Source organism: Muscardinus avellanarius (assembly GCF_963383645.1).
Source record: "Muscardinus avellanarius genome assembly, chromosome: X".
Taxonomy (NCBI): Eukaryota; Metazoa; Chordata; class Mammalia; order Rodentia; family Gliridae; genus Muscardinus; species Muscardinus avellanarius.
Window position 1 is genome coordinate 70,655,708 of NC_137792.1, and position 14,481 is coordinate 70,670,188.

At 40.0% G+C, this 14,481-nt stretch overlaps 1 protein-coding gene across 1 annotated transcript in view; it reads right to left on the reverse strand.

The window, feature by feature from the left end:
- The window catches only part of ADGRG4 (adhesion G protein-coupled receptor G4), a gene marked incomplete at both ends in the record, with an annotated part of 225,914 nt that overhangs the window by 65,505 nt on the left and 145,928 nt on the right, over window positions 1-14,481 (reverse strand). The window contains 4 exons of the mRNA XM_080718933.1: window positions 4,510-4,571; window positions 7,301-7,468; window positions 8,593-8,694; window positions 13,772-14,052. Coding sequence (XP_080575059.1) covers window positions 4,510-4,571; window positions 7,301-7,468; window positions 8,593-8,694; window positions 13,772-14,052 — 613 coding nt within the window. The remainder of the gene's footprint in view (window positions 1-4,509; window positions 4,572-7,300; window positions 7,469-8,592; window positions 8,695-13,771; window positions 14,053-14,481) is intronic.

Below are 14,481 nucleotides of genomic sequence, written 5' to 3' on the forward strand. Positions count from 1 at the left end.
AAAAAGGAGGTCAGGGGCCTATTATCAGGAAAAAGCCTGTCTAAAATTTCATCAAACTAAGGAGAATTTCAAGGCCATCTAGGTCAGTTATCTTTGATCAAACCTACCAGATGATGAAGATTTTTCATATGCATTAATTCATGTGTTAGAATTATTCGTTGGACATCGAATCATGTTTGCTGAAACTTAATTTCATAGAAATATTATGGGCACAGGCTATTTGATTTTAAGACTGCCTTAACACTCCTGTTTAATTATAGATTGTTTTAATCTATATTCAAGTTCTGCTGGGTACTTAAATTGTCCATTAATTTGTTGATTTAAGCAGACATTGTCTCTTTAAAAAAGATTTGAGTTTATGATATTGGGTTAAGAAGAGAATTTGCCAAGTAGTTTCTTAATAAAACCTCTTCAGCTTGCTCATGAAAATTCCTAAGAAGACACTACAAGGATGAAAACTGCCCATAATTCCAGCTAAGTAGAGAGAAAAAAAATCTACCCATTGATCAAAACTGACAGGAATTGGTGACAATTAGTTTCTCACCTTGTGACCCCTCATTGAAACACAACAGCTAAGGGAGAATAAAATGGCATGTCTCTCTACCACACCAACCCTCACAGGCCCCCAAACCCAGAGTATGTAGAACAAATTCCAACAATATTTTTCTTAGAGAAATACTGCTTCTTTTGCAAAAAAAAGAAAAAAGAAAAAAAAAGAAATACTGCTTCTGGAGAGAGGGAGGACATTGCCACGCCAACCTACTTTCTCACATCACAATTTTAGATTATTCATTCACTTGTATATATTTCTTATATGCATGTGGCAAATATTTATGGAGTGCCTATGGAGTGCCAGACAATACAAGTATGAATTAAATCTATCCCATGCCCAATGAAATAGAACTTGACCCATTGATCCAAACTCCTTAAGTCTCCTAAATGCTTGAAATTTAGGACCAAGAATCCACAATTAACTATAGGCCTGAATAACTAAACATGTAAGCCTCACCTTCTCTGGTCCTTTCACCCTCCCCAATCTTCCCATACAGTCATAACAGATGATCACTGTCATCTTTGGAACTTCTGACTTAAGAGTCAAGATTAGGGTAATGGCAGGAACTTCCTCAGACTTGCCTCAAAGAGAGTTTAGTACTGTTCAATTTCTGCTAGATTGTCCACAGGCACCGCAGAGAAGGAAAAGCCAGAGATTATGCCTTGAAGAACCAAGTGCCTTTTGTGTATGTGCATGTGTGAGTGTGTGTGTGCGTGTGTGTGTGTGTGTGTGTGTGTGTGGTGCTGGGGATTGAAGCCAGGGTCATTCTACCTCCAAGCTACACCCCCAGCTTGATTTTTTATTCCTTATTTTGAAATAAGGTCTCACTAGGTTATAGAGGGCCTCACTAAGTAGCTGAGGCTGGCCACGAACCCACATCCTCCTGTCTCAGACTCCCAAGTGCTGGGATTAAAAGTGTGTACCACCATGCCCTGCTAAGCCAAGAACTTTTAAAATTTGTTGACCAGTGCTTAATAAAGAGATTTGCCTAGCCAGGTATGGTAGCACACACCTGTAATTCTAAAACTTGGGAGGCTGAGATAGGACGATTGCAGATTCAAGGCCATCCTCATCAACTTAGCAAGATTCTCAGCAACATAGAGTGACCCTGTTTCAGAACAAAAAATAAAATGGGGCTGGGGATGTAGATATGATGTAGAATGCCCCTAAATTCAATCCCCAGTATGACACACATACATAAAAAAGAGCATTTGCCTGTAGTATTGAGAAATGGAGTCTTTTCCTACCCAAGCTCCATCAGGAATATCTCACTCCCATCCTGACTAGGTCATGCATCATTTTCTGCCCATGAAAAACACGTATCATCTACCATCTCCTTGCTTTAGTCAATCATTCTTTTAGTGTGTGTACCTGATCTCCCCAGGTAAACAGTAAGCTGTTAGAAGTAGACTAAGTGCAATGTGTCTGGGTCTTTCCCTCTATGTCAAGGCTCAATGAATACTTGGGATCTGAGTGTTGATTGATAGCTCTCCAGAGGTTCTAGGGCTTCTTTGCTGTAATTACTTGGATCTGTCTTCATAAAAGTGTCAACCATTTTGTGGACCCAAGAAGAACAATAGAAAGGATACCCTAAAGATATTTCATCTGAGTTCTTCCTGCAATTTCACACTGCCATCTAATTTGCATAAATCCTGTGTTTTACTAATTAACAGGAGGAGTCATGACAGGAATCATGAACTTTTCTATAAAATAATGTTTCAGCTCTTGACAGCATGTCAGGTCATTAGAGACAGGGTGTGTATTCATCACTCCAGCAGCAGAGGAACAATCAGGATCCCATAACTTGTGGAAAATAAATATAATCATGGACATTTTAACGGCCAAATTAGCCTCCAAATTGAACCGTTTGCACAATGCACATGTGTATAGATTTGCTAGTTACAATCAAGCCTTGCTTTTAAGTCCATTTTTGAGCAATGGTGACTTAATATTTTAACTTCAAAAACATATAGCATTCTAGACACTTCAGCCATCATTGAGATTAGTGAACACACATACACACACACCTTTCCCTACAAAAAAAAAGCACACATGAAAACATATGGGGGTTGAGCATGGTGGTGAATGCTCATATTCCCAGTATTTGGAAGGCTGAGACAAGAGGAACACAGGTTCAAGGACAGCCTCAGCAACTTAGTGAGACTCTCAGCAACCTAATAAGAACCTGTTTCAAAGAAAATAAAGAAGGGGTCTGGGGGCAGGGTACATAGTTCAAGTTAGAATGCTCTTGTGTTCAATACCCAGTACATGTGTGTGTGTGTGTGTGTGTGTGTGTGTGTGTGTGTGTGTGTGTAGGGAACAACAGATGTAGAATTTCCTTGGCACATAATTTCATGGGAAAGAAAATGGATTCTGATGACAGATATTTTGGAACATTAAGTGTAAACTTACTTTTTGTATTTTATGTGACCTGAAAGAGGGGGCAAAGGGGAGTTTGCTTTATACCAGGAAGTGGGACCAGCTCCAGTGTGTTTAGCAGTTAGCATAAAAGTTTTCCTAGAGGATCCAGTATGTTACCTTTAATGAAGTAGATATGGTGGGTAGGGCCACAAGGGGGTGAGTAATAAGCAGGTAGGGAGTAGAAGAAACAGGAAGAAGTTAAGATGTACTGTATTTTCCTGTGCTAGATAATGTTCAAACCTCGTCTCATTTAAGCTTCACTTCAATTATATGATGAATGCATGATTATTGTTACTTCATGAGGGCACAAATGTAAAAAGTAACAGAACTGGATTTGAACCCAACTCTGCTGTCTCCACAGTTGACTGCATTATAAACATTCACAAGGGTAATGGGAAAATTGATTTTTTGGTATTGAAACCCAAAGGCGCATCTTTCTTTCTCATTGGAAGGGTCTGTTTAACTCACCTATTTATTTATTTATTGCTTCAAAAGGTAATATATTCTCTGAGCCCAAAAGCCAAAAGATACAAAGAAACAGAGTGAAAAGTAAATCTCTCTTCTTACCTTGCAACCAGATACCCAGCCCCCGCTTTTTGAAGGCAATCATTGATATTAGTTGCTTGTATATCCTCCCAGAATGTTCATTACTCATGTGTACCTGAGACCAAATGCGAGCATCATGCTTAGCAAGGAAACGTCAGTCGTAGCCTCAGCCCCACTTTGTTGCCTTTGAACGATCCTACTTGTCTCCATTTCTCTTTTGTCCTGCATACCCTGACCCATCCTGTCCTTCACAGGGGAGCTACCAGCTTCAGACACTTCCTGTTCTGATACATGCCTCAGGACCTTGTATGCTGCTCCCAGAGGGGCTGTCCTGGGTGAGAAATTAGTCTCTACTAAGGAATTCATGCATGTCTGTGGATTGATGAGCCACTACTTTCACAAAACATGTTTACATTTTAATAAGGGGCTTCAATCAAAAGTATGACTTGAATAATGAGGATTCTAGGTGCTTTGTCATGACAGGCAAACAGGGCAGGTTTTTTCTTCCAAAAATATACGACCTTGTAGTTCTTCTTACCTACTTCTCTTGTCAGTGTCAGAACAGCTGGGGATCTAGTGCTTTGGCCACCTGAAATCATTTGTCTCCCAGGGCAGGACAGTAAGGTCCCAGGTCTCAATATTTTTCTTTTCAGATGTGTACACTTAAATTTTCTGAAACAAAAATCTCTAATACTATAAGCATTTTCCCCTAATATATCATAACTATAGGGCCCAATCTTATCTAAAAAGAAAGAGCTATAACAATAAATAGAATTACTATGACTTTAATATTTATTAAATGTTATCTAATGCTATCTCTTCTAAAACAATATTTAGAATGCATGGTTGGAGCAGGCTGCTTCACAATTCAACATTTTCCCCAGTCCGGAGGCAGGGTGAAGTGAGCATCTCAGCTGAGACTTATTTGAGAAAAGCCTTTGTTTGTGACTGGAATTCATTTTGATTTCCACAGGTAATATTCTCGTTACATAATTAGGCATCATGTCACAACTGGAGGAAGAGAAACAGTAGGGATCTTCATCAAAGTCATCTGCATTAAAAAAAAGAGCAATTTCACCTGGGGAAGGAATTTGCACATAGTAGAAGCAGAAGAAAATTTTATTGAAGGATGGTATGGAATAATCTGAAAGGAAGAAAGGGTTTTGTTGCTTTCTCTGAATGGTTTAATAGGAATCTGGGGTAGCTTAATTTGCTTGGACACTATTTAGGCAACAAGTGTATATGTTCTATGTTATTCTTGCATTGTGAACAACAGGGAGTGTTACTTACCTTGACCTTAACCTTAACCTTAACCTTAACCTTAACCTTAACCTTAACCTAGAGGAGCATATTCATGGCCAAACCATGGAGGTCCTCAGAAGTAACAAGGACCACATCTACTATCCCCTATGAACTTGATATTATTGTGGTAAAGAGGGTAAAATTTTTGATTCTGTGCCATTAAAATCAAACTTCTGGCTGCCATGGGTTGGATGGCAGCATTCAATTTTTGATTTTACAATACTATGTACATATATGAAGCTATCAATACCAATTTTAATATTATGAACTGGGACGGGAGGGAGCAGGGTGATATCTAGAGAAAAACATATCAGGTGCTATGCACATGTATGTTTCTATTACACTCAATCTCAATATGATGAATAGTTACAATGCAGCAATAAAAGCATATTTTAAATCATCATGTATTTGTCAATACATTTACATTATGTGAGACTATAATGCACCAGTAAAAGCACAGAAAAGGAAAATATAAAGTTCAAGTCTATTAGAGAAAATAAAACTTTCCGTTTTTAATATGATTTTATTGGCACGTTATAATCTAACATCATAATGTAAACCATGTTGAAAGTGACATATATGCACACAGCACTTGGTGCCCCCACTCTGGCTGTCTTCCTATCTCCCTCCTTCCCCGTAGAGTACTGAGACTGACATTGGTATTTTCACATATGCACATATAGTCGATGGTAGTAATTCCATTAATGAACCTCACTCTTCCTCCTCCCCTTCCTGTATACCACCTCCCTGGCTCCACTGAGGTTTCTCCTTCATTATCTGGAGTCCCTCTGGTATTCCAATATTCTCTTGCTTAGGCATATTAGAGAAAACATATGACACTTCACTTTCTGTGATTGGTTAATCTCACTTAATATAATGTCCTCCAAGTCCCTCCATTTTCTTGCAAATGACATAATTTTGTTCTTCTTTATTGCTGAGTAGAATTCCATTTAAAAATTTTCAGTTTTAAAACTGTGGCAGCCTACTTCCTCCACTTGCTGCGTTACAATCACAACCAATGAGCATTTTGAGGCAAGCCCCAGGCCCCTTGGCTCTCCAGGTCTATTGCTTTGTACAGTATAATAATCCTTGATATGCATTTGCTACTGTTACTCCGGAGAAAAATATACGCACATTTGGGCTGTTTATTTGCTAATGAAATGATAAACTCCAGGAGCAGCAGGGGAACTAATACTAATGAGCCCTTTTGCAAAAATGCTCTTTCCCAATTAGCTCCAATTATTATCGACTAAGGAGTTTCCAGGCCTTTTCTATGCCTCAACTCCTACATGCCTATATCTGCAGGTTAGCCAGAGTCTGATGGATGCTTCTGGCCAGGGAAAGTTTTTTTCACATTTGTCTCTGGCTTTTCCATACAAAGATGAAGACCGAGATTCCTCACCCTAGTCAACCTACCTAAACTGAAAAATTGTGTAGACTCCCACAGAGCTGAAGCTGTTAGGTACTTTGGAAATTATCTACACCCTCCTATTATAGAGATAATGTAGCTCCAACCATGGTAGTGACGTGGCCAAAATTAGTGACAGAGCTGGGATCTGAGCCAAAGCCTTCCAAATCCACATTTGGTTACCTTATTAAATCCACAGTGCAGCTTCCAGATTGGCTTCATCCCAGGAAAATAGACCTGGTTTTTGGAGCCAGCATAATAGAAAACAGAAATGGATGAGGCAGTCTTACCATTACAGAAGTGAGAGAATGACTGCAGTAAGGCCACCAAAGGTAGTCTCTCTCTCTGTGTGTGTGTGTGTGTGTGTGTGTGTGTGTGTGTGTGTATGTATTTACTAGGGAATTTACCTAGGGGCATTCTACCTCTGAGCCCCACCCTCAGCCCTGTTTTTTTTTTTTTTTAGAAACAGGGTCTTCCTAAGTTGCTGAGGCTGTCCTTGAACCTGTTACCCTCCTGTTTTTGTTTCCCAAATACTGGGATCATAGGTGTGCACCACTACATCCAGCTGCTTTCGTCTTTAAGAAAGATAACCAAAGACCAGTGCATTATGGTCCAACTAGGTTCACAGAATGAAGAGACATCATACTGTCTACTTAAGGTATTTAAGTTCTCACTCATTTTGCCCTCCTCATTTTTATCTTGTATACCTATCCTTTTCTCATACTTTCCCTCCCAACTCTTCATTCCCGTCTCAACATCTGTCTCTACCTATAAATTTGGCTTCCTTTGGAACAAGGCAAGCATCTCAGAGTTATCTGTCATTCAAAGAGTATTCTCGATACATAATAAATTTACAAAGTGCTTCTCTACACTCATTTTCAGCTAAGAATGAGCCTACATACACACACACACACACACACACACACACACACACACACACATACACACACACACACATCATTTCGAGGAGAATGTATTATAAAAGGGCCAGTAACCCAGTGCATGGTCACATGGTATTACATGAATTCTTTATGGAATATAAGTGTAATCAAGCCAGTCTTTCTCCTCACCATTTGAAAAGCTTATTTCTGAAGGAGTTCCTTGTGCAGACCCTAAATATTTGAAAGAGGAACTGGTGGCAATTGACTTGAGGGATGGTGTCAACAATTTGCGCTCAATGGCTTTCTTCAGTCTTTCCTTTTTATGCCCAACATTTACCCGGCACCTTATGTTCCCATCTGAAATAACACCAAAACAGTTGAAAATGTAAAATGCATGAAATTCTACATTTAAAATGGGTCAACTTCATGGTATGTAAATTATACCTTTATATCCTGTTAAAACATAAAGCCTAGTTCACACTGTTTGTTCATCCAGGAAGTCAGTTTTTCTATGAAGCCATGAGAAGAAAATATGTGCTGTCATGTATGACACAAGAATAATCAACACACTTACCAAGGATGCCTGCTTTCCCTAGAGCATAGGGAACAGAAGGTTACTGATATGCCCAGCGTGAAGAAGAGAACCTTGGTGCTATTTATGGAATCTTAGATTTCAAATACTGCCTTCCCCATTGGGCGCAGTGACACACACCTGTAACTCCAGTACTTGGGAGGCTGATACAGGAGAATTGCAGGTTTGAAACCAGCCTCAGAAAATTTAATGAGACTAAGAAACCTAGAAGGACCCTGTTTCCTAATAAAAAATAAAAAATGTCTCGGGGTATAGCTCTGAGGTAGAATATCCCTGGGTTCAATCTCCAGTACCAAAAATGCTGCCTTCCCTATAAGAAATAGATTGAGGTTTGTACTGAGACTAAGAGAAGATTCTGGGGTTGTATAGAAAATCCTTTAAATCCTTTTGATACACAGAACTGCATTGAAGACATCCTCAAGGGAAGAACCATTAGTAAGAGGCAATATTAGAGTCCAATATATCTCTCACTTTGCAGAAAGGGCTATCACAAGAACCACCCAGGCACCCACTGGCCAGACAACTTGGGCATGTCGGTAAGTACTCTCTACCACCATTCTCATCAGTCCACTATTGGCTACTGGCCAGAAGTCCCTAAGACCTAGTGCCTGGAACACAGCCAGCACTCAATCAATGTTCTCTTGATGAATTAACAGTGAGGTGGCATAGGAGACAAGCAACACAAGGAATCTGGGCCAAAAACAAGCTCTGCTCAGTTAAAACATGGCCCAAGTCACATTCTTCACTTGACTTCATTCATCTTGGCACAAACACACAAATCATTTTCATAACATAGAAACAACTTCTATTTTGAGGAACTCAAGTAAGGAGATAAGTTCATCTGATCAGTTTTGTAAAATGCAAAACCTTACCCAAACTGGCATCTTACCTGAAGAGTTATTCATTCGCAGCCACCCACAGCAGAGGTGTGTCTGCCACTGCTCCCTCACATTATCCTTCATCACACAGTAAAACAAAAAAATGAGGAATCCTAAGCCAAGATAAAGAGGTCAGTCTTTTTCAGCTTCTTTCACCAGGTGTCACCAATGCCCAGACTCAAACCCATTCTTACCACCATAAATACTACTTCCAAAGAACCCCAGGGCCATTATTTGATTTCTTTTTTTTTTTTGATGGTTCCTGGAGACCCTTCTACCTCTGGGCTACACTCCCAGACCTATTTTTATATTTTTTTAAATTTGGAAACAGGGTCTCTTAAGTCAGTGTGGCTGGCTTCGAACCTGCGTGAACCTTCTGTCTCCACCTCCCAAGCACGGGGATTACAAGCGTGCACCACCATGCCTGGCTCATTATTTGATTTCTGATCTCATCTTGATAGCACCCAGAAAGCCATGGATATCCAATGTTTTGTGTCAAGAGTTCATGCCCATCATAGTCCCCTCTTCCTGCCCTTGGCTGTAGTATATCCTAGAGCATTAGAGATACAGGCTACCATGGTAGCTAGCCTTTGAGGTGGCTCTCCATGATCCCCACATTCACTTGCTGTGAAGTCTCCTTTCACATTGTATTAATAAAATGTAGTAGAAGTAATAGCATGCCACTTCCAATATTGTTATAAAAGACATTGAAGACTCTCCCTTTCCCTCTCCCTCTCTCTCACCACTCACTCTGAAGGAAGCCAAATATTTTGTCATGAGGATATCCTGGCATCCCTGTAGAGAGGCTTTTAGTCCACAGTCATGTGAGTGAGCCTTTATGGAAGCAGATGCTCCAGCCTCAGTCAAGTCTTCAGATGACTCTAGCCCCAGCTGACAGCTTAACTGCAACATCATGAGAGTCTCTGAGCCAGAAACACCCACCTAATTTGCTCCCAAATTCCTGGCCCTCTGATATTGTGCAAGATAATAAATGTTTTTTAAGCTACTAAAATTCAAGGGGGTGATTTGATATATACTCATGAATAACAAATACACAGGATCTGTGACATGAACACACAAGGTGGAAACCATGTATCTGATGTCCTCACTGCTAGCCTTGATTTTGTTCCATAAATGGGAAGAAGGCGCTGAAGGCATCCATCAGCAATATGAGCCATTTTTCATCCCCATACTCCTCCATAGGAGATAAAAACAGGATATAAGTTGATCCTGACTACAAAGTCCTGGGAGGGCCTTCAAAGCTATAGCCTTGGTAGAAGTAAAGAATTTTTATTGAGGCAGGTAAGAATTCCCTTTCCATCTGCCCTGATCTGGCCATGCTTTCAACCAATTCAGTTCAGGAGGCTTTGTTCTGAGAGAATGAGGGCAACCAGAAGTACTCAAAGATAGCAATGAACTTGAAGAAAAGCTGAATGTTGTATCTGGGTGAGAAAAAACTTGGAGCAAGAACTATGGGTAAGGAGAGGTAGTGGCATTAGTCACAGCTCTGAAAGGGCTGTCATGAAAAAGATAAACTATGCTGGTCATGGTGGTTCACCCCTGCAATCCCAGTACTTGGAAGGCTGAGACAGGAGGATGGCAGGAGTGAGGGCAGCCTCAGCAACTTGGTGAAACCCAGTTTCAAAATAAAAAAAAGGGCAGGTATTGTTCAGAGGTGGAATGCCCCTGGGTTTAATCCCCAATAGCAAAAAAAAAAAAAAAGACAAATTATGCTTGTTCTGTGTGGTTGTCAGGCTATAACCAGAAGCAACTAGAGGAAGGTACAGAACAACCTGGTAACAACAAATCACAGCTAGTGTTTACTAAGCAATAACTCCATGATGGCCATGTGTTGCCTTGGAGTCCAACAAGTTTAATAAGCTTGATCCAGATCACAAAGATAATATTAAGTTGGCAGAATCAGGATTAGACACAGTTAGTCTCATTGTAGAGCCCAAAGTCTTAAGCACTGTACTATTCTGCCCTTAGTTGAAGATAACTGGTATAGGAATCCTAGCCGAATAGAAGTTAAAAGTTCTGCTTCATGGAGTATTGTGCTTCCTGTCCCTTGAAAATTTCAAGCAGAGGCAAGTGGCCGTTTGTCATTTGATAGGGAGTTAGACTTGGAAGATCTTGGTCCCCTGGCCCCATCCCTGAGACTCTATGCTTCCAGGTGGGAGGCAGCAATCTGGAGGCTAAATGGAATGACATGTCTCACTAACTCTCCCAAGTGCTGTAGCTCCATGTGTAACCAAACAACTGTGATGATAAATTCAGCAGCCTTAACTCTTTTTCTGAGCAGCAGCCACCTGGAAAGTGGCACAGTAATCAGATGAGAGCAAATCTCAGCCTCAGAATAGGTAAAGCTCCTCCAGCTTCAGCACGAACAAGGGGCAAAATGACATCGAGCACCTATTACTGCTCTGATTTCCTGCATGAAGTTTAGTTTGTTCTCAGATTTAAAGGTTATTCTGTGAATTCCAATGAGCAGCCTCCCAGCTTTTCCTCTTCACCTGACAGCCTTCCTTTTACTCTCCAATAACAGATTGATCTGCTTACTCACTAGAACACAGGCATGCAAGAAGATGTCAGGTTTTTGTCAACTGCATGTTTTTTGCACACCCTTTCTTCACAAATTGCTCTTAAGGAGCATATTTTCCCCTCACAGGGCAACCATCTCCAGCCAGAATTGCAAAATTGCCATTTGTTGTTTAATAGCTAGTTTGTTCACTTGTTTCAGTGCATCCTTATTCTGAGTGTGTGTGTGTGTGTGTGTGTGTGTGTGTGTGTGTGTATGTGTGTGTGTGTGTGTAACTTGAACTCGAAACTCAGGGATCTGAAAACACCCTAGCTACAAGATGACATATCTATCCTGTAGGCAGGACTAGGAAAGCCTGGTGCTTAGTGACATAAGGCAGATCTGATAGACGGCATAGCTCTGTCAATGCCTAGCTTTGGGGCTTTGGTTTTATCCTTCAAGAAAAATATAAATTCCACTTCTACTCATGCAGGTTACATGCTTCGATACTATTTTTCCCTCCACCATGGGAATGATGCACTGGCTGTTGTAAAAAAAAAACAAAACAAAAACAAAACAACAACAACAAAAAAAACACCCCCTCTCTTTTCAAGCTCAAAACTCCTCAGCTTTCTTGTTCTCATGTCAGCTTTCCTTTACCCCCTCTTTTGATAGAGCACATTCCCTTGGATTAGTAAACCAAAAAATACCTGGAGTTCCACCAAGAAAAAAGTCTCCACAGGCACCTAGTCTGTTTCTGAGGACATTCTGCACCAAGGCTGGTTAGTCCTTAAGTTACTGCATCATTTTAGAGTAGTAAGTTAGATAACCTCAGTGTAGGCCGGGTGGTTTATCGAGCAGAAAAGTATAGAAACAGCACCAGGGCCTCAGTCATCAATCTAGTAAAAACATGCAGCAGTAACATCAATGGGCACCAAGTGGGACCAGTATGCACAGTTCCTAAAATGCCCAGTGGTACATGGAGGAAAATTATCATATTTTGTTCCCTTTTAATTCTACCATACAGTAGTCCTTCCTAACAAGGGTGATGCATTCCAAGACCCCTAGTGTATACCTGAAACTACCAAGAGAATTAACCCTGTGTGTATAATGTTCCTATTCATACATGCCTATGATAAAGTTTTTTTTTAAATTAGGCACAGTAAGTAATTAATGGCAATAACTAAATAGAACGGTTATAACAATATGCTGTAATCACCTTACTGAAAAGTTATAAATTCCATACTTCTAGAATTTGTCATTTAATATTTTCAGACTGTGGTTGACTCTTGTAATTGAAACTCAGATAAAAGACGACTATTATAGAAGGCCAACAGAGTCTGATGGGGCACAAAATTTCAGGTGATTGATCTTAGTGATATGAAATAAGATGGGTTATTTAAGTCATAAGACATGCAGGCAAAAACTGTGCCTTATACTAGACTATTCTGCCATATACCTTGCACCACACTTTGAAAGTGCCTGGCATTTAATAACTGTGTACCAATTCACATTTCCCAATGTTTCTTAACGGAGTAACAACCACAATAATAAAGGATTTTAAGGATTTTTTAAATTCTAGGTTAAAACAAAATTTTAAGTTTTTTCCAAATAGGTTCTGAATGCTTTAACTGTGCTAACTTATTTCCCTGAGAATAAGAGAATGTAATTTGTCACATTTCCCAAACATCTTTGACCACAGAGATCTCTTGATAGAGCATCCTATTGGAACATCAGTGGACTACATTTTGGAAAGATGGGCTATTCAATGAAAAATAATGGAAAGCAGTAAAGGAGACCTTAACTCAATGGAATGTCAAATTGACTCTCCCCTACCCCAGAAGCCCAAATAGACTGGGCCAAACTTCAGGATAAGAATCTGGAGCTTCAGACACCCATAAAATCATTATTCATGCCTCTCTCATCCCTAAGATGTTTTAAAAGGCAATATCAGGTTAAAATAAAGACCAATAATTCCCCCAAAATATATTAACCAGTCCCCTAGTTTTTACTTATCTTGCCATCTGTTGTCTGCCATTTAATCACTTTACTGATCATTTTTTCCTTTCACCAGAATATAGGAAGAAGACCAAAGAGCTACATTGTCCTTCCTTTTGAATCATCTAATTCAATCAGTTGTGGTAACATTCTTAAGGAGTATTTGTAGCAAAGCCAAAACTAGAATCTTGGCCTATTGCCTTAGTCTACAGCCCCTTGTTCCTAAGCGTCTTTATTCCTGTATGACCACCCTGGATCTTTCCTGAAATACTAAAACATATGATGCAAAGTCTACTAGGCTACAAGTTTAAAGTTTCCACTGTCCAGAAATTGCTATGCTCAACTGAACTGTGCACTTCAAAATGTCAACAAAAGTGTCAGTATAAGACAATCACGATGTGTTGATTTAATGAATACTGAAGAAGTATTGCCTATCAGTGTTTGATACCCACATTGCCAACTAGAGTTGGTTTTGCTTATCTGGGCTCCTCCCTAGATCACTGAGTAAGAAGTAGTGGGTTATGTATTTATTTAACACGGGCTAATATTTACCACACATTTCCTTCTGGAGTATTTGCTCCTCTTATTAAGTCTCTGATAGTTATATTCCAGAGCAGCCAACACTTTGATGAAAGTCTAGCTAACCACAAAAAGGAGAAAGGAACTGTAGTTACCTTGCAAAGTATTACAAATGGCAAAAAGATACAAGAAGAAAATCCTCACAGGTCCCCAAGCAAAAAAGGCAAATCCCCATGTGAGGCCAAGTAAGAATGTCAGGCTTATTGTTCCTTTGAGGTCATGTAGAATCATCTTCTGCCGAGTCTTCTGACTTTGGAATTTCATGGAATTCAACTGAGCAATAACGGTGCAGAACATGGAGAGATTAATGAGAAATATGAGGCAAAAATATGCCACCACTGAGATGTAAAAGATGGAATCATCTTGAATCCAACAACTGTAAGAAACAAAGAAGATTATTGTGAAGGAGAGAAACATCAATCTCCACCTTACAGAGATGCTGCATGTCACCTAGTCAGTTTCATTGGCTCTAAGGACATGAGACCTAGAGAAATAGACCAGATTGACAGAAACCACTAACACTCACTGGATGAAATCAAGGCTAGAACCCCAATCTCCTGAGCCCCTGTGTAGGGTATTTTCCAATGCTGACTTAGAAATCTCAGAGGATAGTTGCCAAGCGTGGTGGCACATGCTTGTAATCCCAGGCTGAGACAGGAGATCTCACAGGTTCGATGTCAGCCTCAGCTACTTAGTGAGGCTCTCAGCAACTTAGTGAGACCCTGTTTCCAAATAAAATATAAAAAGTAGGTCTGGGAGTATAGCCTGGAGGTATAAAAGCCCCTGGGTTCCACTCCCAGTACCA